The sequence below is a fragment of the Meleagris gallopavo genome, chromosome 5 (genome assembly GCF_000146605.3).
Source record: "Meleagris gallopavo isolate NT-WF06-2002-E0010 breed Aviagen turkey brand Nicholas breeding stock chromosome 5, Turkey_5.1, whole genome shotgun sequence".
Classification (NCBI taxonomy): Eukaryota; Metazoa; Chordata; class Aves; order Galliformes; family Phasianidae; genus Meleagris; species Meleagris gallopavo.
The window spans coordinates 421,404-445,249 of NC_015015.2; the positions used below are offsets into that span (position 1 = coordinate 421,404).

Here is a 23,846-nt window from a genome sequence, read left to right on the forward strand (position 1 = left end):
TTGCTGAGAGCACAGTGCCTACAGCTGCAATGACAGTCATGTGCCCTCAGGTCTTTCACTAGGAAACCTGAAGTGGCCTTGGCTGCTTTATGATGGCAAACATTAGATAGAAAGCCACTGGAAGGCAAGAATGCATTTAAGCTTCTAAATAAAGTATTTTATATCAAGCAGTTGGGCCCATCAAGTTTCAAGCTGTTCCTTTATTTTAGAGTTTAGAATGTTAAAATTCTCCAAATAGATACTCTGGATTATTACAATGGATCATTAGGATGTAAAATTCATCTTGAAGCAAAGCTGCCTTAATTAGTTCTGGGACAGATTACAGAGGAAATCAAAAGCACTAAGCTATCATAAAATAACTTCTCTGTTTTCAGTAGTGAATGCTGCCTGCCAGAATCGCCTGCCCTGAATATTCAGTGCTAACGTACACAAGGCAGGGACTTCGAAAGCAGCACTTAATTCCAGAAATTCTGGCCTCTCTGGATTGCTTGGGTTACTGACACCTAGCTAATAAATGTAAGTTAATTGGAGGCGCTCATCAGGAAGAGTTTCTAGCAGCTAATGAGCGGAGCACTTGGCCTTTCTAAGGAAACATTATATGGTTAACTACACAAGTCAGTTAAAATATATTTGCAAAACAGGCTAAGATTTTTTCTATCTTGAGAAAACACAGAACAACCCCTCGAGCCATTTTAAGCACTCAGTGACAACTCAGATATATATAGATAGATAGATAGATAGATAGATAGATAGATATCTAACAGTATCTTAAGTACACCATCTGTCCAGAACCATAGCAGTGATATACATTCATTTATTTCTATGTTGTGAAGATCCTTTCTTACCTTTTTGACTCTAAAACTACAACAAGGGGGAGGAAAGGGAAGATGCCTTCCTTGTAGCAAAATGAACTTTTTATTCCAAATTTCTTGCGCCACAAATCACACAAACTGTCCAAAACACACACCTGTATTTTCTTTTCTCATTTCACTTCAGGCTAACAGCAAACAAAACTTAGGCCTGAGTATATACTTATGAAAATAATAGAAACTGAATAATAAAAAGGAGAAGACGAACAGGAAATGAAGGACAAAAATTTACAAAGGAAACATAGGATTACAAGATGTCCTCAAAATCACTGTGTTTGCAGATTACTCTTCTGCTCACCTCTGGAAGGCAGCAAATACATCTCTTCAGAGGGAGCATCACTGCTGCAATTCACTATTTTATCCTGTGGAGATTTTTAAATTCCTTTCCTATCCTTTGCCAGGTTCATCCCTGAGAGGACGACTGACGGTATCTTTACACAGACCCAGAAGCCTGGCGGTCCAACCAAAAGGCATGCTCATGCTTAAAGGCAGCTGATCTACAGAAGAGGACACAGCAGGAAGAATCAGAATAAGTAGCAACATACATTTTAAGACATCTTTTATTTAATGTGCAAAATTGCCAAGAAATAACATGTACAATTTCAACTAAGCTATAGCAACTAACATGAAAAAGAACTATGCTACACAGAGATAAACTTCATTTCTGGAATCACCCTATAGTTAGGAGTACAAACAAAGCCATTTGGTAATGACCTAGAACATCTCAATTGTCTCCTTCTTAGTAATACGTAAAATTCAAATTCTGGTACAGACAAGTTTTGTACTTGCAAAAGGAACCAGCTCTTGGAGATCTCCTTTCCAATTGCATAATATCAAGTATTAAGTGATTATTTTCCTTCCTTTTTCAGTTCAGCCTTTAGACATGGCTTTCCAAATCCCTCTCAATTCTGCAGCTCTGACTTCAGAAACAACCTAATATAAGCACGTCCAGCTGAAACACACTTAAATATTTTAGTTACTTTCAGATGCAGCCATTACAGTTTAGTTGAATCAAGCTGTGAGTAACAAAGATAACGTGGATACTTGTAATAATGCAGAGCCGGTCCTTTCTGTAACTCAAAGACGCAAGAGAAGTTCATGTCATCAATGTGAGATGTGCTGCATGGGGAGTGACAATTTATGTATTTGATATAGCACCTCTGTAAAAAAAAAAGTAGAAGCTGTTATTAGAAAGTCTTCCTAGTGTATGCTGAAATAGTATCAAGAGGTTTTTATTCCCTTGTAAATTCATCTATATTTTAATGCTGCCAAAGGATTGGATAACCTACAGTCCCGACCAATTACCAAGCTCCATGAAATAATGAACTATGCTTCATACTGAAGTATCAGCTTCCGCTCCAGGGTTCCATCGTTCCTAACCTTATCAGTTAGATCAGCCCCTCGCCAGCGGGGTGAGGAGGGGCAGCACTTTCACCACGCTTTAAAGATAGCGATGCTGAGGCACAGCCAGATTACGTGCTTTGCCCAGGACCAAGCCAAAACTGACAAAATGACAACTGAAGTCTGATTACCTAATTTCCAGTTATCCATAACCAGCAGCTACCCTGTCTTTGCACAATTACAAGATACTTAAGATGGTTAAACCACTGTGACAATATTGGATCAATCCCACTCTCCTCGAAACCAGTGTTTTTTCAGTAACTTCAATGGAAGGCTATCAATATCCATGTCACCATAATGACATTGTCAGCATCACACGGTGACAAACAGGCCAAAGCCACGCAGTGTCATAGATAATTAAAAATGGCATCACGTACGTTAGTCAATACCTCTGTCACACCTGCTGTACCTCAATGAGTCAAAGACTGCAGCTGTTTGAGAACAGTAACACAAATGCAAATTTCAAAACACACAGATGCAGAGAAAGAAAACTGCTAAACAAAAACGAAAAGTCAGATAAGGCAGGAATATCTGTGCTGTGCACACTGCCTTAACTAGACCCAAAGAACTCCTCAGAATGGCTCCTCTAAGGAGCTCTTACTGCTGGATTGCTCAGTCCTAAACCAGCATTCATGCCTCAGCAAGACAAGCTCCATTTCATTTTCTCTAACATGACCTTGAAAACAATTTGAAGAACTCAATACCCATACAAAAGCTTTGTTGGTCTCCCCACCATTGGAAGTAATATTAAAATTAATCTGGAGTAAAGTGGTTTTTTTGTTTGTTTGTTTGTTTGTTTTCTGCTTGCAGTGTTGAAATCAGTAGATACAGGAAAAGGGAAAGAATTAACTTCAATTTTCGTTCCATTCATATCTCATTTTGAATTCTGAAACAGAATACACTCTTAACATTTCTATGTTTCCACTACCTTAACAAATAAAGAAATTAAAAGCTAACAAAATACATAAAATTGATTCCAAGCAGTTAATTTCAGAGTCTTTGCTCCACCGTAGTTATCAGCCCCTAAATACTCGGAGTCCATCCATACTGAAACAGGTGGTTTAGTATCTATCCCTCCACTACAGTCACTCGTATTTTAGATGCTACTAAGCGCTTGGCATAGGCTGCTGCATTCTGCTGCATCCCATCTCAAAGCAAGCATTGGTGAACATGACCTAGAAGCCACTGAATTGCTGTAAGAATCCAGAGTGAAGAACCCACACATTTCTGTTTTAATAGCTTAAGAAGTTAATCGTGTATGCAGGCATTCTTTACAAGGTGACACTGGAGCCTGCACTAAGTCAGTACGCCTTGCCAGGTAGACTTAAACACCAGCGTGTTACACAGTGCTGAGACACTGCTTTACAGAGCATAGAAACGCACTGTGCCGCAGCTGAAGGATGAACTCTGGGGAAAAAAGTCACCTCCTCCATAAATATCAAACTGAGTGGAATTAACTTTCTCTATTGTTTACAATTCCTTGACCCCACTATTACCTCGTATGTGTATTTGCAGCGTTACGACATTATTTATAGCTTACAATACATTTTCAAGTTATTCCAATTGCTACCATCAAACTTGGAAATTCAAGAAGGTTCAGGCACTTCTTAAAAGAATTATTTTTTATCAAATGCTAAATAATTAAATCAATTAAATATCCTTGTGGTATTTGTAATTATTTTCAATATATCTGCTGGCCATTTGGCTACCTAGCAATTTAAAACCCATTTCTTATCCACCTCAGAGCCCCACCAAAGTCCCGACTCCCACGTGTCGTACGCAGCCCTGACCAAGATTGTCCTGGGTAACAGGAATCCCCACGTGTGCATTTTTCTGACTGCTTTCCATCCACAGGACACTGCCAAACATTTTTGACCAGGCACACAGAATGCGACCAATACTTTTGATGAAAAAACAATCAGTGTTCATTACAACTCAATGAAGACACTCGACTCAATTCTCAATGAAAACACTGCAGGTATACCTTCACATCTTAGCCATCTTGAATCTTCCTTTTAAAGAGCAAATCAGTACCCAGTTCATTTACTGACCCATATAAATATCATTTCCACAAGTAAACTTTTGCATTATTTATTTACAAGACAATGGCAACAGTTAATAAAAGCATTCTCAATGAGCATTATCCTCATTTTGCATCCCTACACTTTTAAAATGGAAAAAGTAACTGTGAAGTATTCTGATCAGCAAAAAATAAAATATTACACACTCCTGCCAAAAAAGTTAACTCATGAAAAAAAAGTCTAGCACAGAAAGTTTAAGTAATCATTTGACAAACTGAATCCATATAGCCCTGTTTCAAAATCTACAATATGCTTGTAAATAACATAGCAAAAATCTCAAACTGATTTGTTTCTTTTCCAACTAGCATTGTTTTAAATAAGATGCTCAGTAGACCAGCAGTGCATATGGAGACATCACAGAGAACTAGGCGGATGTATCTACCCCCATGTACTTATCTCAAAAGTTACACGTTACTTAGTCAAAAAAGCTGCGTTTGTATTCTTTCAGAAGTGAAGTTGAGGGGAGAGAGCAAATAACTGATCCATAAGATACATTAATAGCATACCGAGAAGAAGGCTGCTGTTTCCCTGCACCCACTGTAATAAGTGAGCCATCCTATCTCAGCAGACCAAACTTTCCTGTTTTACACAAAGCCCTTATAAAAAAGACTAATAGTAACACTAACATATTGCCTGAACATCTACCTAACAGTGTACTGAAATCTAAGATGACCAACACCTGCTGTTTTATTATGAGAGTTTACTCCAAGGAGCTGGAAAGCAGTCGTGGATTTTGCCACTTTTTCAGGTGGAGCTACACATGGCTTGTGCAAAGGAGTGGAAGCCATGACTGATACACTCTCTTGTGGTAGAATAAGTGTTAGTTTATACTTACTGGTCATTAGCATTGAAAGCAATAAACCTTTCCAAGGAAAGCTGCTTCAAACACCCATTTTCCAGTAGGTGTAACTTATCAAGCATCAGAAGCAGACTTCGGTCTGGCTCACAGGCCATTACAACTGTTAATTACCTGTTCATGTTCTTCATACTGTCTCACGCTTGTTCTTTTTATCCAATTGCACGTCAGTGAGAAATGGAAAGCCACTCAGATGTGCTTATGTATATGAAAAACAAGATCAAGACCATACTGATTTACAGTAACCGTGTTTCATCACACTCAGAGCTGCTCACACACGGACAGGATGCGCAATTTCAGCTAAAGGAAGCGACTCCTTGTGCCAGCTCCAAAAAACATCATTGCTCTTAAGCTCCCTCATACTCCTATTAGCAGGCATTGAGCTGTCATATTTACGACGCACCAGAAAATATACATTCAAAAGTAATTCATCCTTGACAGACATCTTGAATTGTGCCAAAAATTGCAATTAGTTTTTATGTACCACCCCTTAAATGAGACAGAAGCCTCACTTCAGTTCTGCTACCGACTTCCATGCTGCTTTCTCTACCTGCTTTGCATTTAATCTTCCTCGCATTCATTTTCCTCCATGCCTCTCCTTTTTAAAAGTCAGTGTGGAAAAAAATAAAAACTACTTATAACAATTTCTCCATTTCTATACAGGATTTACACGTACTTCTATCAGCTTCTCTACAGAGTATTATTAGATACAGAAGTTGTTCATATTACTACAGCGTGTTAGACTTCCTCACAGAAGTGTATTTTTCTTCAAAAACGACTGCCAAATAATGTCCTCTTATCCCCTTAAAGTTACTCTTCTGCTAATGCCAATAAAACATTACACACAGTATATGCACTTACAGAGTGGCCATTACACACCTACTGAGAAATAATTTTATGTGCATTTTACTTGCAGATGTTTCTAGCAATGATTTACAACTACTGGTTTGAACATCAACATGTCTGTACACAGAAAACAGTCTTTTCACCTTAACATTTGGCAACATTTTAAAGAAAATTGGAGCACTCAGTAGAAAAGCGAATATGACAGGAATATTATCTAATGAAATTGTAACATTTAACAGGTACACTTTCTTTTTTGAAATCAATATTGAAAAACTATACTGTAATTGTAGCCATACAAAATGTTTATTATTTTACAAATTATTTGTACACTATATTTTCACTTAATCATTGCTTTGTGCTCAGACAGTATAAATATTACAGCATGTTTTTCTTACACAGGAATGTCCTTACTGTCTTGGTATAATCTTACTTTGTACGTCAAAAAAATACAGAAACATATTACAAATAAGATAGAAAGCCATTATGAACGAAGAATGTAAAATGCCTTTGTGAATAAAGTGCACCACAATGGTTTCAGAGGGATGATTCAGAGGATATTCAGTAGACTGCACATCATCAGTACAATACCAAACAAAATTAATTATGCAAGTCTAACAGGTCTTCCTCAGTACGAAGAGTACTTTGTTTAACTTTACAGGAATAGTTTGTCTTTCTAGAAAGCTAATTAAGTGGTTCTTTTGGTGCTAGGGTATTCTATTTTGTTCATTTTGTTTGCATATAGGCATTCACACCCTCTACCATGCATGTAATTTCCAAACTTTTTCACTTTGAGTATGGCAGATAGATGCTTGGCTTTACACTAACACACTTTTTGATGGAAACACTAAATCACTTAATTCGAAGAATGGATACAGATTTACAAGCAGAGCTAAGCGTCCCAAAATGCTGTTTAGATCTGGTACATCCTACCTCCTCTGACTCTTTTGGGGATACGTGGCATCATGAGCTTTCCCAGTCTGCAGGGCTGCTGCTGCTTCCACACTCGCAGCTTTAAGATAACCCTGCAAAACTCGAGTCAAAGACACAGAAATTTATTTCACATGGTATTTCACTCCCATTGCATAGAAGGGCCTACCTACATACAAAATTTCACTGGAATAACTAGAATAATCACTCAGAAACTTAATAAAGCTGACGCCCAAAGCGGCTGACACAATTTAATGCAGATTTCCCTTACCAAGGCAGCTTAATCCGGTTATCAACCAGCTTAGGTTGAATAACTGTAAGCTGCTCTTAAATTATGTCTGCACTTCTGTTACAGCAAATGAAAAATAAGCGTAGTAGCGTTCAGGTGATTCTAGTGAAACTTGCATGGATGAACAAAAGCTAACAGAAAAGCTCAGCCTTGCTCTCAGAGAGCTGAGTTCCCACTGAAGCCAAACAGAACTTACCATTTTATGGCATGCTTAGTTTGGCCCTATTTTTTTTTTTTTCTTTTTTTAAGTTATTTTTAAATGCCACATTTTTAGGCAGCTATTAACACAAAAAGACATTTGGATGTCTTGTATTACATTGATAAGATCAGTATTAGTTAGCTGACAGGTAACTGAGATGGTAGTCTGTCTTTAGCAGACTTATATTTACACAAAAGATCCAGTTTCTTTGGTTGCTCAGTATCCAAGTCACCCAAATGTGTATTCGTGTATTCCAGATGCTGCACGTTAATATTGATCATTAGAATTATTCATCTACTTTTTTTCTTTTTTTTTCTTTTTTTTTTTTGCACTTGGTTTGTGGAAATTTTCTGACTATTGCAGACCAGTCACTTGTATAAACATACAGCAAGTATATACATTGAGATTACAAAAATACATTTTATTTATATTTGATTTTTAAATAATAAAAATGAAATTTCACAATAGTTTAAAGATCAGCTAGCATTCCTAAAGATTCTGCAATACCTAAGGTCTCAGAGCAGATGTCAATATATTCTAGGATAACTATTTATCATGATCTCAAACAGGGTTTATTATACAATCAATCGGGGGAAAAAATAGCTCTGTATTAAAAGTTTGTGCTTCATCAGTTTCTTCTTCTTTCCCCTACTCTAGTCTCATACCTACTCCTCTCATTTTACTGATGGCCAAAAAGCTAAACTAAGCTCTCTGTCTCACCTTGGTAAAGACCAAAGAAATTCAAGAAAATGAAGTGATCCAACAAAATAACATAAGCAGTTGAGAATAACTAAATAACTTACTGAAATGAAGGACATTACCTTTAACTCCAGTTGACATCAGACAAGCCCAACACAATGTATTTTGCAACAACTTCAGTTCCCGAAGCTAATGGCCAAAGGAACTGAAAACAGTTGTTCATGATCTCCAACTATTCTGTACAACTGCAAAAGACAAACTACTGTCCTATTCAACTGGTCTGATTTTCTTTCGGGATTGGATTCACACAATAATGCAGTTTAACTATTAGCAATCTTTATCTTGAGCAATGTACAGTCAGCCTCATTTCCAGAAACGCCCTCTATTTTCAAAGCACACCAGTGTTCTTGTTAATCCATTTAACCGTATTCTTATTTACATGTCAATATAATCATCAGGTCCTCTACATTCAGAACTTCCTACGTGTGTACGCACTGTTCCAGTCCGATCAAGATCAAAGTGACTTCAGGTAGCCATTCAGTAGATAGCATTGTTTAAGAAAGAGAAAAAAGCACTGTGTCAAACAGAGGTTGTCTCGTACAAGCAGGTGTATTCACTATTCCAGGTTGGAAAGGCTTGCTCAAAGGTCTCATGTTTACCAGCTTCACATGCATTCAGAATGAAAAGCCTAAATATAGAGCGAACACAAATAACCTTTTTTCATTTCTCCTGGAAACTTCTAGCACCAGTTTCCTTTGTTAGCTCTTCACAGATTGTGCTCTCTCACATAGAAAAAATCTCCGTAACTCATCAGTGGCATTCACAGACAAGGTAGCCATTAATTATCAAAATATCATTAGTCCCCTCACAGTCTTCTCTTCTTTCACTTCTTTATACTGTAAAGAGGATGAAAAGAATTGGAGCTATTCACAGAACGTTTATTAGTATTACTTACTCATCTCAGATTCTTTTGGTTTGGTTACAGTCTCTAGAATGAAAAGGCTGCAGCGACACAGATCAATTCAATCAACGTTCCTTGTACAATCTCTCGCAACAAAAAATTAACGTGACTGCCACGCCTACCGTGGCCTTTAGCTTGCCATTTTCCATCCGTTTTCTTCTTTAATCAAAGAAATAAGGTTTGGACATGCAGAAGATATTTTCTTCAGCAGCTCTGCATTTGGGCCTGCAACTGAAACACTGCATGGCACTGACATGCACAGCAGCATCTCTAGCGATGATGGGTCACGGTGTGAGTGCCAAGTGACAAACACTCGCATGTGATCATTATCATCCATTTTTAAGAGTTAACTGGCAGCATTTCCTTAGCTGGCAAGGAGAATACATATCTTCAGGGTCCTGCTGCTCTACTGCAAGTCATTTCATAGCGTTGACTTTTCAGATGGAGAAAAACGCAGTCACTTTGCACAATTCACTGTATGTTTTTAAGTGAGAATTAAAGAGGTCGCTTTCTTGGCTACTTCAAGTTACACGATACAAAAGCTGCGCACAAAAGACATTAAACCTGGAACTCAAACATATCTGTTTGCTTCTTGGCCAGCTTAGCAACTTCTTCTCTTATTGCCTTCACTAAGGCAGCTGTAGAAATGTTGGTGAGAGGAGCATCGGACGGGTCGTTTTCTGTCAGGCTCTGTTGAGAAGCTGTGGCAGAGGGCAAAGGAGCTTGTTCCAAGCTGGGATGCATGCTTGCCGATTGGCTGTATTGGCGAGGCAGTCGTGACGGAGAACTGTGTTGGTAGCGGGGCCTTGGATAAGCCTCGATGTATCCGGGGAGCGGAACCTGTAGAGCATCGTAATTACACCAAATTATACAGAACAATTTATCCTTAGCGCTGCCTGGCAGGTAACATAAACCTCCACGGGGTAGAATAAGATGCGACAGATAGGAACCAGTAACGAGAATGTAAACTCTACATCCTGAAGCATCAGCTGACAAAGGTACATCTTTGCATGTGCCATTTAAGCACACATCAGTCAGACAGGTACTCAACTCTCCGCGCTGTGGCAGCACTGAACGACTAAATTTAGTCACCGTAAAAAACTCAAGGAGGAGGCTTTTCTGAAAGCGTGTCCTCTCTTAAGTAGCCAGCTCTACTGTACTTCAGAACTCTGAAAACCCAGTACAGAGGAATCTTCTGATCTGCAGCAATAACGGAGGCTGTTTAGTCCTCGTGACTATTAATTTTCCTTCACAAACCCACGATACCAGTTTTCAATTCACAGTAAACTTAAGTTCTCAAATTTTTTAATGCAGCAAATAAAAATAGCATTTATTTATATTTGGCAAAAGTCTAGAAAACAGATAGCTACAGCCCTCCATGTTGAAGTGCTTTACGCTGTGACAGAAGGCAACCCATAATATATTACCAGGACCAGATAACTTCTCATTGAGGAAAAATCCACCAACTCATTACCGTAATCCACTCCAATGAAAAGGAAGAGAAGTCCAGTGATGTTCATTTTGAACAGGATGGCTGATAATACTACATTTACCGTAAGGTAACCAATAAACTACAACTGCATTTAAGCACTGAAACGTTAATTGACTAATTTGCATCACTCTAATTGGGAAGAATAGATGTTTTTAGCTTTTCAAATGCACTTAAGTCTTGCACAAATATGTAATACAGGCCGCCTGGCAGGCGCCTCACACATTCGGTGTGGTGTGATGACAGACATAGGAAACAAGCATGCTATCCAAATGATTGTTAAATGCAGTTGCCTCTGTTTAGTTTTCTCCATAGATTATTCAGAAGACATTTTGGTAGTACAACACATGAACATGCCACTAGAGGCCACCAGGTTCCTACTTTCACTAAGCAGCATCTATCAATTTGGAAAATAAATGCATTTCCCCTCTTTCACAAAGCTTAGTGCTTCAATACTTACCTTTTAATTGAAAAGCAGTGTTTAAGGAAATCAAGTTTGCAAGACAACTCCCGTTTCATTTGCCACCTTGGTGTTTAATTTACAATCCAGCTAGTGGAAATGCATGAGAAGTACAGCATCTCATTTTTAAGTCTCTGTTCTTCCTAAAGGAACTGAAGTGTTTCTTGTTTTACATTTTTTTTCCTTTTGTTATATCACAGAAGGGCTAAAAGTCTGGGTAACAAGAAGTCATTTAAACCTCTGTAACAGATGAGTGAAGTTGAAAGGAAAAAGCATTTCCTTTGAATTCTATAATGTCACAGTTAATTTTCAGACAGCTTCTCACCTCCCTCTCCATCCCTTTGTGTACACAGCAGAAAGGAAGGCCCAGGGGCACTATGTGCTCTTCTCATCTCTCTCATTCTAAAGGAAGGAAACTGGGGGGTCAGAGCCTGGTTTTCCAGTTTAGTCTCATTTGTTCTCAGGCTTGATTTTTGACAGGTGATACCTGATTCTTACTTATTTCATGGGACTGAAACTGAGACGCAAAAGGGAAAAAGAATATTCAAGAAATACTTTTCCCATTTTTTGTTCATTTTTTTCTTCTTAATGAATAAGTTCAAATTGAATTTCAAATACAAACAAGTAGGTCTCTTGAATCTACAGTGTCAGTAGGATTACAAATAAAAACACATTTTTAGCAAAGATTTTCTGTGTTTGCATTCTGGAAAGGGAATCTGTATGACTTCACAAGCCTTCAGCTGTCGGGAGCACATCATCAGATATAGTTTGTATATGAATATCCTTTTTCTTGACAGTTCAGCCTACAAATTCAGACTTACATCTGAGAATCAAATTGAATTCTTTTCCTCTTACACATCAACAGCAGTCATGAAGATCTGGCACAAAAGAGCTGTCCTCAGGAACATCTATATGACCTTATCGTCTCTTGCTTAGCTGCTCCAAGGCAACTATTTGTCTCCAAATGCAGTTCACTAAAATATTTGGTTGATTATCTGCACAAAGAAATAGAATCCATCTCCCAGTTCAGCTGAATTGGTTCTGCATAAACATTAGAATTAAGCTCAAGCAGAAGAGTCAATCCTGCATTTTTTTTTTCCTTACTAGCATTAAAGTGTCTTAAAAAAAAAAAAAGGCCCTTAAGTGATAGAATTTGTTTCAGACATGATGAACTACTGCAATTCATTTTAGGATCTCAGTTTCATTTCTTTGAAATGCAAGTATACTTCAGACTAACAATTGGATCTGTCCAAGAGTAGAATTGTGCAATTAATTATTTAGTTTAAGATCTGTCACTCCCTGCAGAAACGCTGCACAGCAGGGCTGTGGCAGAGCTGGGAGCTCGTATTCGGGAGAGAGGTTGTCTTGGGACAAGTCTTCAGGATGGAAAGATGCTCCCCAGCTTTCAAACAGCATAAGGCCACTTTGTGAGACAACAGCATCACTCACTGCCTATCAAGTATTTAACTTCTGTCTTGGGCAAAGAAAACTGTATCTGTCACACCATCCTTGAATGGGTGCCAGCCTCTAACTTACTGAATGATGCTTACAGTCCACTGCATGGACAGATAAATATCTGTACCCTCTCTCATAAATCCTCACTGCTAGAGATTATTTCCATTCAGGAAGAATCACCCTGCTCAGATTCTTTGCTGATGCTTAGCATCACTTCAGACATCTTTTGTGTAGAAATGCACATCGTTAGAAAAGCTAGGATACTTACTGAGTCTGCCCACTGTCCTGGTAATTCATTTTCCCCAGCATAGGGCATCCAGGCTTGGTTCCTATATGCTGTGGGTGGTGTTGGGATAAAATAGCCTGTGAAGCCAGGTCGGTTTGCTGCTGGTATGGCAAACACTGCTGGTACTGTATTTCCTATTAAAAACAAAAACAAAAAAAACAAAAAAAACACATCATATACAATTAGCAACCCATCATTTAAGTTAAAAATTAGAAGATATTAGTTACGAAGTAGATGTTCAGGGTTCTTTTCCTTTTTTTTTTTTTCCTCCAGTAAGAACATGATCACCATTGGTTGGATTTAAGACTCCAAATAGCTGACTACACATCTCTATAATGGTAGAAAATACTGGAGAAAATGAGATTGGCAGTTGTCCATATAGTGATGCACAAGCTTCAGATAAAGATATGAGGACTTACTCCTAAGGATTTGGATCCTTGTAATAATGATTCCCCCTAAAACTTTGAATCATTCCAGAAAAAAAGGCTCATTTTCCTTTAACGTTTGTTTCCTTGTATTCAATTTTTAGCTGCTGTTACCATGGGTTTCAGAGTATTGCATCTTTCTTTTCAACAGCAGATTACAAACCATTCAGTTTATATTTACTATTCTAATATCTCTAGACACAAAACCTACAATATTGAGTGATACCTTTAAAAGGCTGTAATCTCAACAACTCCATCATAAAATTTCAATGTTACCATTAAAAAACAAAGAAAAAAAAACAAAACCCAAGGCTCTGCCTGCTCAACTCATTTCCCAGCAACAGCCTATGACTGCAATGAATTATGCAGCTACCACTTACATAAATATTTCCAAGGAAACCTGCTGACATAAAATCTGTTCTCCTCTGTCTTCATCAAGACATATGCATAGGGATGTCCAGGAAGTCTTTTGTTAGAATGCCATGATCTTACTTGACTTTAAGTAGGAGAAAATAGCATTCCCAAGACAAGGTTCAACCAGATCTCTGGTTATATCTACTCGTTAACGTAGGCTTCAATCCTCACAGAGATTCACAACAGAAGGTACTTCATCCTGCCATTACTGAGATTACAGACAGTTTGTAACTAGGCAGTCTAGAACACCACCATTTCGTCACGTACTTCCACTATTTCTAGAGAGAAGCCATCATAATTCCACCTATTTGCCAAATTTAGAGTAAACTACTATCTGCTTGTCCAGTAAGACTTCTTTCCACTAGTTTCTCTTTAGATAGAGATACAAACACCAGCGTTTACATCACTGGTACACTACAGCCTCATTCCTAAATCCAGAGGGGGAGAAAGCTCTCTACTGTCTTTATCACGTAGCAAACAAAGCACGTGGATGGATATTTTGAGTACTCAGTAATACACAGCCATGTATTTTAGTTCTAAGTTTTACAGAGAGTAACAAAAATAAATCATTGATGCAAGAGCAGAAAAGCCAGTAAGTGCAGAAACGCAATAAAAAGACAACTGAGCATTTTCACTGAGGAGTGAGTTAGCAAGGCTAACTTGTCCAAAGCATTCTTCAGCCTTGTACTGAGAAACAAGTGCTGCTCCTGCAGATGACACATAGCTTCTCTTCACCAAAAAAGCTCTTTTAATTTAACCACAGCAAAATGAGCAGTTATACAAATTGAGCACTCAAGAAGCTCAAGTGCTATCTTACCGCAACATCATGATTTTAAAGCTGATGTTGATGGGCTGCATGAGGGCAACATTTGGCCATTTTGTGCCCAGTCAGCATCTGCAGTAAAGCTTTTCCACCTACTGATCTGATAAAAATTTATTTTCCAATTAGAACACGAGAAATCCTCATCTGTTACACTTGCAGGTTTCTCACAACTCTCTTAATCTTTCCCTGCATTACAGCCATTTAAAGGATCTCTCCCACACGAACCTTTCCTCCAGTTAATCCTAGAATAAATCTGGCCAACTCTACAGTGTACACTAAGGACATTTTGTCTCTTCTGAAATGCACTCTTCAGTGGTAGCACAGCACACCTATCTGTAACACACAGCAATAAAACCCCCGCATCACTGGAAGTGACAGAAAGCGGTATCACGCAGAACATTGCTGCAGTCACGACAGTAGGGTTCTTGGCAGTGTGGCACACTTTATAGTTCAAAACACTTATATGAAAGGGTGGCATCTGCTCCTTTCAGACTCACGTTGAGGAAGGTACTGCGATAAGAATGGGTGTACAACGGATCCTTCAAACCTACTGCATTTAATTAATTAGCGGCAGATATGCATTTTCACAGCATTATTCTCAGCAGATTGTGAATACAACGCAGATAACTCTCAATTACTTCTGAGAAAGATAAGAAAGGAATTATTTGCAGATTAACAGTCCTGTCTAATGAATCTGCCATTTACTAAACTGAAATGACAACATAAAATTTACTTTATCTTGAAAGCTTTTTTCTATAGCTCTTTAAGAAAACATTTTGCCAATGAGAAGTTGCTTCCAGTCTTCTGACATTTGCTGGTGACAGCCTCTCTATGCAAGGCTGTATTTGTTTAGACACATGTCAATTGCTGGTGTGTTCAGAGGTCAGCCAGAAAGCTGCCTCTTGCCATGGAGCCCCATCAATACTGTACCTTGTGCTCTTGACAACCAATAGCCTCTGTATCAGCTAGACAATCCGCCTTACCTTTTCCACTGGATTTTTGGTACATATGAGCTGTTCTACTGGACATTAGTGGCTCAGAGTCCTGACAGGTGAGCCAGCAGAATGACATACGAGAACAAAGACCATCGTGGGGGGGGGGGGAAGGGGTCTTACCTTCAGAAATGACCACCTCCCTTTCCTTTTGCAGGATGAGCAATACTTTACAACATGCTGCTTCTGCATTTGCAGAGGGACAACCCTTTATGTATGCCCTTCATTTGTACCTGGAAAAATATCTAATGCCTTATTCCTCCAAATAATCGTGTGTTTTTACTATTTCTCATCAGCTCATTTACATGCAAAAGAAATCACACGATTCTCAAAGTTGCAAGATCGGTCTGCAGGTCTATTTTCTCACCTGAGTGAAAAGCTGATTGATCAAGTGGGCCTACAGGCATTGGAGCTCTTGAACCAGGTGCATAAGAAGCTGGATCGTGATGCTGGGCCTGATCCACCCCACTGGACTCTGGTATTCTCACTTTGCTGCCAATATCTGATGTAGACCTGTGCATTAAAAGTAGAAAAAAAAAAGAAAAACATTTAACATCCTGACTATTGGACAAGACAGCTATATATGCATCTATGAGCTACAATATGACATGCCTGCTAGGATTAAGCTATCCAGTTTTACTGAACTTTCAAACAAATGCCTGTGATATGCAGTACAAAAACCAGAGCTGTAGCAAAGCTCATCAACACAAGCTTACAGTAAACACAGGATAGATGATAAGGTGTCAGAAAGTAGTCTAAACTGCACATGGGAAGTTCTAGCGTCTTCTGAAATGATGCGTCCCAGTTGATTTATAGCTTTATTGATTTATATTGATTTATGGCACTATTACTTAGTGGTTATTAAACAATATGACAAAGAAGTCAGTGTTCTGAATATTTGGATGCAGCTAGCAGACACTCAGAAAAGTTTCCCTTGTTCTTAGTACTCTACAGCATTTCTCAGTAGGCTTGCAGTGCCTTTGAATTACTGTTGGCACTCTGCAGTGTACAACAGCACAACACTGTAGGCTATATCAGCTCTTCCACCACAGAAGCGTGAAAATAGCTTGAAATGCTTTTTATGGAGTGCCTTACCCTGAGGAAGAGGCAGTATACACTGAGCTGAGACAATCAGGCATTTACTCATACTTGCCTTTGTGAAGAAAGGTGTTAGATATCTGAAAGCCAGGTGGAAGTCCCCCAGACCCAGGATACTGGTAACTCATCAGTATCACATTGCAGGTTCTTAGAACAGAGATAAGCAGGGAGAAAGATGGTGCAAGCTATCTGCTGCACATCTGCTACACAATATTTCATTATGCACTGTGTGATTTGGAGGCAAGGATTTCCTAATTTTATTGAAGATGATGAGCTAATGGAAGAGAAAATTTGCTATTATTTCTTTCCTCTTGATGTTTAAATGTAAATAAAAATAGCACGTTTCTAATTTCATGAGTGTTTCTTTATTAACTGGATGGCTCACAAGTGCTACTTGAGGGTTTGTCTCAGTTCTTACATAAACTGTGATTTTTAGAGTTCATATTGAAAACAAAGTAAAAGCTCTATACCTCCTGAGAGAGGCAACAGCCACAGGACCAGTTCTGGGAGGGACAGGAGGAGGAGGAGATCCCATCACCATCTCGGGAAGCTGAGAAAATCTATAAGCCTGTAGAAGAGAGGAATATTTTCTTAAATACCAAGAGATCCACATTCAAATTAAAAAGTAAATAACCTCAGAAATTAAATACTCATTACAAGTGCTGGCCAACTGGAGACTATTATTCTGTGGCACCACTAGTAATGGAATTTTATTAGAGAATTTACAAAGCTTGGGTGATTTTAGGATACAGAAGAAAACACGAACAAATGAGTTCACAAAGGCAAGGCAATGTAATTAAAGCAGAACATTAAATTCCACATTTGTGACACTTGTCACCTTGCGGGGAAAGTAAGTCTGCTACAGTAATGTGAGATTCCACAGATAATTTGGATTCAAAGGAAAAAGATCTCATAGTTTCCACTTCATAGAATCACAGAACCCTTAGAGTTGGAAGGGACCCTTATAGGCCGTCTAGTCCAACTCCCCTGCAATGAACAGGGACACCACAGCTAGATCAAGTTGCTCAGAGCCTGAAAGTATTGTAAGTCCCCAAGGATGGGGCATTTCCCAAAAGTAAAACATTTTAAGGATTCATAAAACATTTTCAGAGCAACACCTGGTGAAACGGAACTGCCCACAAGCAATGCATTTTTCAGCTTTTTGTCAGCCTTGGAGAGATTAAAAGAAAACTCTTAACAAAAACCCCAAGCTCTGTATCTTTCTAAAGCAATAATAATTCAAATCATTTTGAAATAGAAAAATCAGAGGAGCACACAACCAGCTTACCAACTCACAGAAAGGAGCATCTTGCTCATAGCTGTTCTGGCTTTCATCACTAACGCATGCGAAAGACCAGTAATTGTGTGCTGCGGCCTATAGGACAAAACACCTCTTCTAAGTTCTTTGGTATGCTCTAAGCTAGAGGTCACAATGTGGCTAAATATGCTTAAAGGTAGAGGAGTGTTATCAGTCTCTACAGTACTGACACCTGTATTCTACCTATTATGCTTTATTTGTTGGTCATTATGCTTTTACTGACAACACTTCAGAGAAACACAAAGATCAGAAAGAGAGCAAACTTGGGGGAGGCTGTGCAGTACCAAGAAATACGCATTCTGACAAAAACTAACATCTGAAGTCCAGCAGTGAGGCTCTGAACTACACGAGATGATTCTGCTTCAGTCGGAGACTCTCCCTTGGCAAACAGCAGAGAAAGCTAAAAACATGTTGCCATGGGATGAGTCACCCTCCTCCTGCCTGTTGAAAGAGCCCACAGGATTTACACTAATAGCTCAGACTTCACACCTACATCTAGGTTTGAATTTGGCAATATAAATCCCACACTAAATTTCTAAAACCATTATCATACAGTAATCACCTTTGCATATCACACTCTTAGACAGTGCTCCGTTATGCTTTTTCTCCGCTGCAAAACTGGAGAAGGTAACCTAACAAAAGCTGACTTTTAATGTCAGCATAGCTAAGGGAAAAGCAATATAAGCCAAGCATCTCTCTCCCACCTCTCATCCCCGTCTCTTTAAAGCAGGGTAGGGTCCCTCAAAGGCATGTCTTAGAAAATCATTTTTCCTTATACGCCACCTATGATGTCTCTAAATATTCACTTTCACCACGCTACAAAGTTATTTGAAGTATTTCCATCACTAGGTGAGAAAAACTGAAAATGCAATTGCACATATCCTAGCCAAGAGTTGGAAATACTGATTTTGATTTTTAACGAAATAAACGTACAGAACAAACAAAATGCCAGTTGCATCAAAGGAAGTTTAATTTACATTTCTCATAGCACTGGACCTGAAATGGTCTGCAATGCTTCTTCTGTACCCGAAAAGCTGGCAATGCTGAACTCTACACTTCCTTCCGGCTCCACAACCCTTTCATCCTAACCTTGCCCTCAGCATACATTTGTACTAAACATGAAACTATTTTTTCCCTATCTTAAAGGTACAGCATGTGTTTCAGAGTGGTTGGTGACTCCAAATACTACTGAGTACGACAGGGCTGATGGAGAGGAACAGAGGCAGTCTTGGGTTTTCTCTAACGCACATCTTTTGAAATATGGGCATAAAGTGAAGCTTTTTAAGGTACCACAAAGAATGGCTCACAAACTTCCTGCAACTTGCACTGAAAACATGGAGGGGAATAAAATACGAAGTAGAAAATCCAAGCATTTATTTTGCTGCTTAAATAGGAGATGAACAATTTTGAATGAGTGGCACCATGTTGCTAATGGCTAGGCAAAGGGAATCCTGTTAAAGTGAAAAATCCTATCAAAAGATTTGCTGTGCCTCACCAAGGGACTGCCTGCTCTAGTGGAGAGTGGTCAATTCTCTGCCGTGCTGAGCTTCCACAACCATCAAAACAGTTATGACAAGGAACTCTAAATTTTCTGGACTTTCTGCAAGGTGTTATGCTGAGTACTAGTATTTTCCTACATGCAACACAAACGGAAAAAGAATGTTCAGAGACTACGAAGGCACATCTGTTGGAGGTTTAGATGAGCCCTTTGGTACTAGACTGACAAGATTACAGAAAAAAAAGCAACTTCACTGGAACTTGTATGCTGCTGGAAAGCCAAGCAAACTAGCTTTTAAAAGAAACACATACAAGCAAACAAAAAAAACATTAAAAAAAGCAAAAACAAGCCAGCATATATGAAGATGTTGATTTCACAGGAAATTTGCCTAATTTTATTTTTCAAAATGAAGGTGCTGAAGAAGCTGTATTAGTTTTGCTGTTCTCAAAAAAAACAAACTATCAGAGGAGCATTCTGAAAGGATTCCAAACACTGTTTTGACCAAAAATGAGATCTTCTGTAACATGGAGGTGACAGTAATTCCTGTTAAATTAATCACATTTCAGATTCAGACAGCACAAGTATCAGACTGCAGACCTCACACCACCCTTCCAGAGAGTAATGTCAGTGAGCGAATCTTTTTTTGGCTAAAACACTGAGAATCTTAAAAGCAAACCAGTGGAGTAATAACTACAGCCGAGCAAAAAAGCTGTGAGAAAGAATTTGGGACCAGGAGATATATGACATGTGCTTCGATCTCATTCTTTATGCTGTATAAAAGCAGAGAATGCAAGTGTTAGAAATCTTATTCAGCACTTGTATCATCTATGAAACATCTCTGCACTAAGTGCTGGCTCAAGTGCACCCAAATTACTGGAAAGACTCCAGTAGAGTCCAGAAGAGCTCCTAAAAGGTTGAGTGCAATGTACGGGCTACGAAGGCCCAAGTCTCCGAAAAGAGCGATGGGCTGAAGATCCTTATACTTGTATTGTACTTAGAAACCCATAAATAAAGCCAAGGTCTGCATTTGTTCCATTTAAGAAGGAAAATCATCTTAAATCCAAGTTTCAAACCGTAATGGATACCTTCACTGCACCAGCCACTTCACAGCTGCTCCATGGCCAGCCCTGCTGTACTCTGGGCCAATCAACTCCCTAGTGCTTCCCCTTTCAGCATCTCCATCAGAATTACCAAACAGAGGTTCCATAGGCAGGCAAACAGGTGCTAAATCATCGAGAGCAGCAATTCTTGCATATTTTTCCTGCGCACATCACTCCGCAGATACATTTCAAGTGGGTTTTTCTAATCGAAATCCTCCTTCCCCACTTGAGAACAAATGAGGAAACATTTCAGTTGAAGTACAACTTACATCTCAGAAACAGATCAGCAAAAAACTATGAATTAACAACCTTTATTCCAAGCACCATTAGCCTGCGACTATCCTACCCCATGGCAACCAGTTAAAATCTAAGTGTCTTCAGGGAAGTGCTTACCGCTATCTTCAAGCCCCCAGAAAGATCACCAAGTGCTTTAAAGCCCAGAAAACAAGTAGATGACTGAGTTTGAAAATAGTGAAGCAATCACCAAAAAATATAGCAATTACATTTTTCTTAAATCGCACTCCATATAATGATTTTCAATTCCTTTCAAAAAGTCTTTCTCAAGTGTCAAAGTAATTTGGATAGCTATTAACTGTCTCTTGAGCTTCTAATCGAATTCTAGCCATAAAATCCCATTATATGCCATATATGAAGTTCACTGCGGTAGTTTCAAAGGGCCAAAAATATCCCTTAGCATGATTTAAAATAGCACCAGCGTGAGCCTCCGCAGGCAGTGCCACTGACTTCACTTATGTTTAGAATAGTTCAGAAGCAGCATCCTCTAATGTACTTTTTATTGTCACGAGAAGTCATAGTAATAGTTATTTTAAAGTGAGGACACTTTTCCTGCTTTATTCTCTTTTACTAAGCGTTTTAGTAACTCAATTCGACATGCATTATTTCAAAACAAAACAAAAAATTATTTCTGACCCCTAAAATGCATTATAGTTTTATATATTTTTTTGTTCCCCCCCAGTGAGATGAACAAACAGTTTCAGAATAACAGTATCTTGGAATTCAGAGGTAGCTTGACCTACCAAGGATGCCCACAGCACTACTGCTATTGCTGTCTATTTATCTACAAAAAGCTTATTAATTCTGTGAGCTAAGAAATTGTTAGTCGCAAATTGAGGCAAGTGAAGCATCAAGAGTGACCCACATAAGGTCAACCGAGAAACCTGTGGCTATGAGCCACCTCTTAGTCCCACACCAATAAATGTAATTGTAAGGCTGACAATACCAGCCCACCTTTCAGGTCACGCGGATTTTACATTGCACTTGGTTCCCCAGCTTGGGATGATGTTTCTCACTGGTGGAATTTGTGCAGAATCATAGAATCATAAATCACAAGGTTGGAAACAACCTATAAGATCATCTAGTCCAACCAAGCGTTCAATGTTTCATGCCCATATGTTTTTAAAAAACAGATTGCTTCCAAATACGCATTCAGTGAACAGGAGACATGCAGACCAGTTCTTTATCTGTTGAACAGTCTGGAGCTTAGTGCAGCCTTATCTTTCAAGCAAAACACAGATAAGGTCACCTTGCTGCTAAAATAGATCCTAAGAGTCTTCATGTGAGATATGGGCACGTGTAAAGACAGAGAAACATGCCCCACTACCCAAACTTATTTATTGTAAACATGGCTTTATGCCCAGTTTTAAGCATGAAAATGGGACTCCATCTTAAAAAGAAAAAAAAGAGTTCTTAGAGTAGAAATATCTTTATGGTATTAAAGCATACTAAAGAGAAGTTTCACTTACTGGTCTCGGTAGACTGTACTGATACATTTCTGGTCTGTATGTGGGTACCCACTGCACACCCGCTCTAGGTCGGGTCATGGTACCAGGAGCGCTGGTCACCACCTCTGAATAGGGCAAGTGTGGTGCGGAGCTGTAGGCCTCCTGCCTGCTCTGTCCTCCGTGACCAGCAGAGGCCAGGCTGAAAGCCTCTTCCAAGAGCATGTGCATCTGTTGTCGAACCTCATCAATGGAGGGCTGAGAGCTTAAAGTTGAGGTCTCTGAGTGGCCTTTGGCCTGACGGGACCTGGTGTAGCTCCGAGGCTCAGTGACACGATCAACATTTGTTTCTTCTATTATTTCAGGCTCAGTCTGTTGGATGGAGTAAAAGCATGTACACATAAAAGCTTTACAAGACAGCATTTTTGCTGCTTCACACAAAACATTCTTGAACACTGATATAACATACGCAACGTCAAGACTTGTTACAGTATATACACATGACAAGAACTTAAAAGACATTATGTCATGCAGGCAAGGATAATAGCCAGGGATTCAAGGACTCTTTCACATCCTTCACTGTTTGCAGCAAGAACTATCAGAGACGCTCTTGTATCATATTTAATTGATATTAAATTGTTAAGGATTCACTTATAAACAATGAGAATTGTTTAAATTCTTTTCTTAGTTGTTAGTATCAATGGGGTAGAACCGTACCAGGAGTACAGATCCCTAAATGGCACCATTACTACGAAGGACTGCATACAAGGGACTGCTTGTTTCAGCTACATGGACTGAGGTTCTTCTGTTTACTCACATACATTAAGGTTGCAGAAGATCTAAGGTTAAGGAGTCCTCCTGAAATTTCCTAACCTCCCCCTGTGCTTCCCCTCCTTAGGGAGCTGCCAAGAGCAAGGAGGTTGCCTCCTGGCCTCCTCTCTTCCAGACTGGGCAACCCCAGTGCCCCCGGCCCCTCTCTGGAGATACTCCTAGGGTCCCTTCTAGGATAACAACTGCAACCAAAGAAAAGCCTCTGAAGTCATACTGTCCAACTGGATGATTAATAGCCATGCTTCTTCTGTTTCATTATAACCATAAAAATATCAGTGAAAGAAATCCCACAAGAGACCTATTAGCACCCGACGTTGAAATACATCAGGCTTTCTGCTACAACCCCTTCGTGAAGCCATTACAACTCTGATTCTGTCCAGTAAACGAAAATAATGTCTAAAATAAATCATACAAATAACAAATTTTTAATCATTGCCAATATTAAGCGAGCTTTAATTTATCAACTTAAAAGCTGGCACAAAGAACTGGGAGGTGACTGGTGACACTTCTGCTCAAGTTTTAAAATTCCAGTTCATCCTATCACTTACTAATGCATGCTATCTTCTATCAATTGAAACACATAATTACTATAAATAGACACCACTGTACGTTAACATTGACATTGCACAAATTTAAATGCCATTTGGACACAGCTATCGTGTAATACTGGAATTACACCAAGAAGGAAAAGCAAGTCCTGTACAGAGGCGGAGTTGATCCATTTCTGGCAGGATTCTGCTGCTGCAACAGTACCATGAAATCACTCTATCATGAACTTCTTGATGCGAAC

At 39.0% G+C, this 23,846-nt stretch overlaps 1 protein-coding gene across 6 annotated transcripts in view; it reads right to left on the reverse strand.

The window, feature by feature from the left end:
* Window positions 1–836: 836 nt before the first annotated feature.
* The window catches only part of KIAA1549L (KIAA1549 like), a 67,637-nt gene continuing 44,627 nt past the window's right edge, over window positions 837–23,846 (reverse strand). For 4 of the 6 annotated variants that reach the window (XM_031553383.1, XM_031553380.1, XM_031553379.1 and 1 more), the window contains 5 exons: window positions 22,250–22,597; window positions 17,041–17,138; window positions 15,840–15,985; window positions 12,801–12,952; window positions 7,767–9,968 (listed from right to left, as the gene is read on the reverse strand). In XM_031553383.1, the coding sequence (XP_031409243.1) occupies window positions 9,687–9,968; window positions 12,801–12,952; window positions 15,840–15,985; window positions 17,041–17,138; window positions 22,250–22,597 (1,026 nt within the window). In that variant the 3' untranslated portion in view covers window positions 7,767–9,686. Of the gene's footprint in view, window positions 2,030–7,766; window positions 9,969–12,800; window positions 12,953–15,839; window positions 15,986–17,040; window positions 17,139–22,249; window positions 22,598–23,846 lie in introns of those variants that run through there. The other 2 variants (XM_031553381.1, XM_031553382.1) reach the window with 2 other exon arrangements.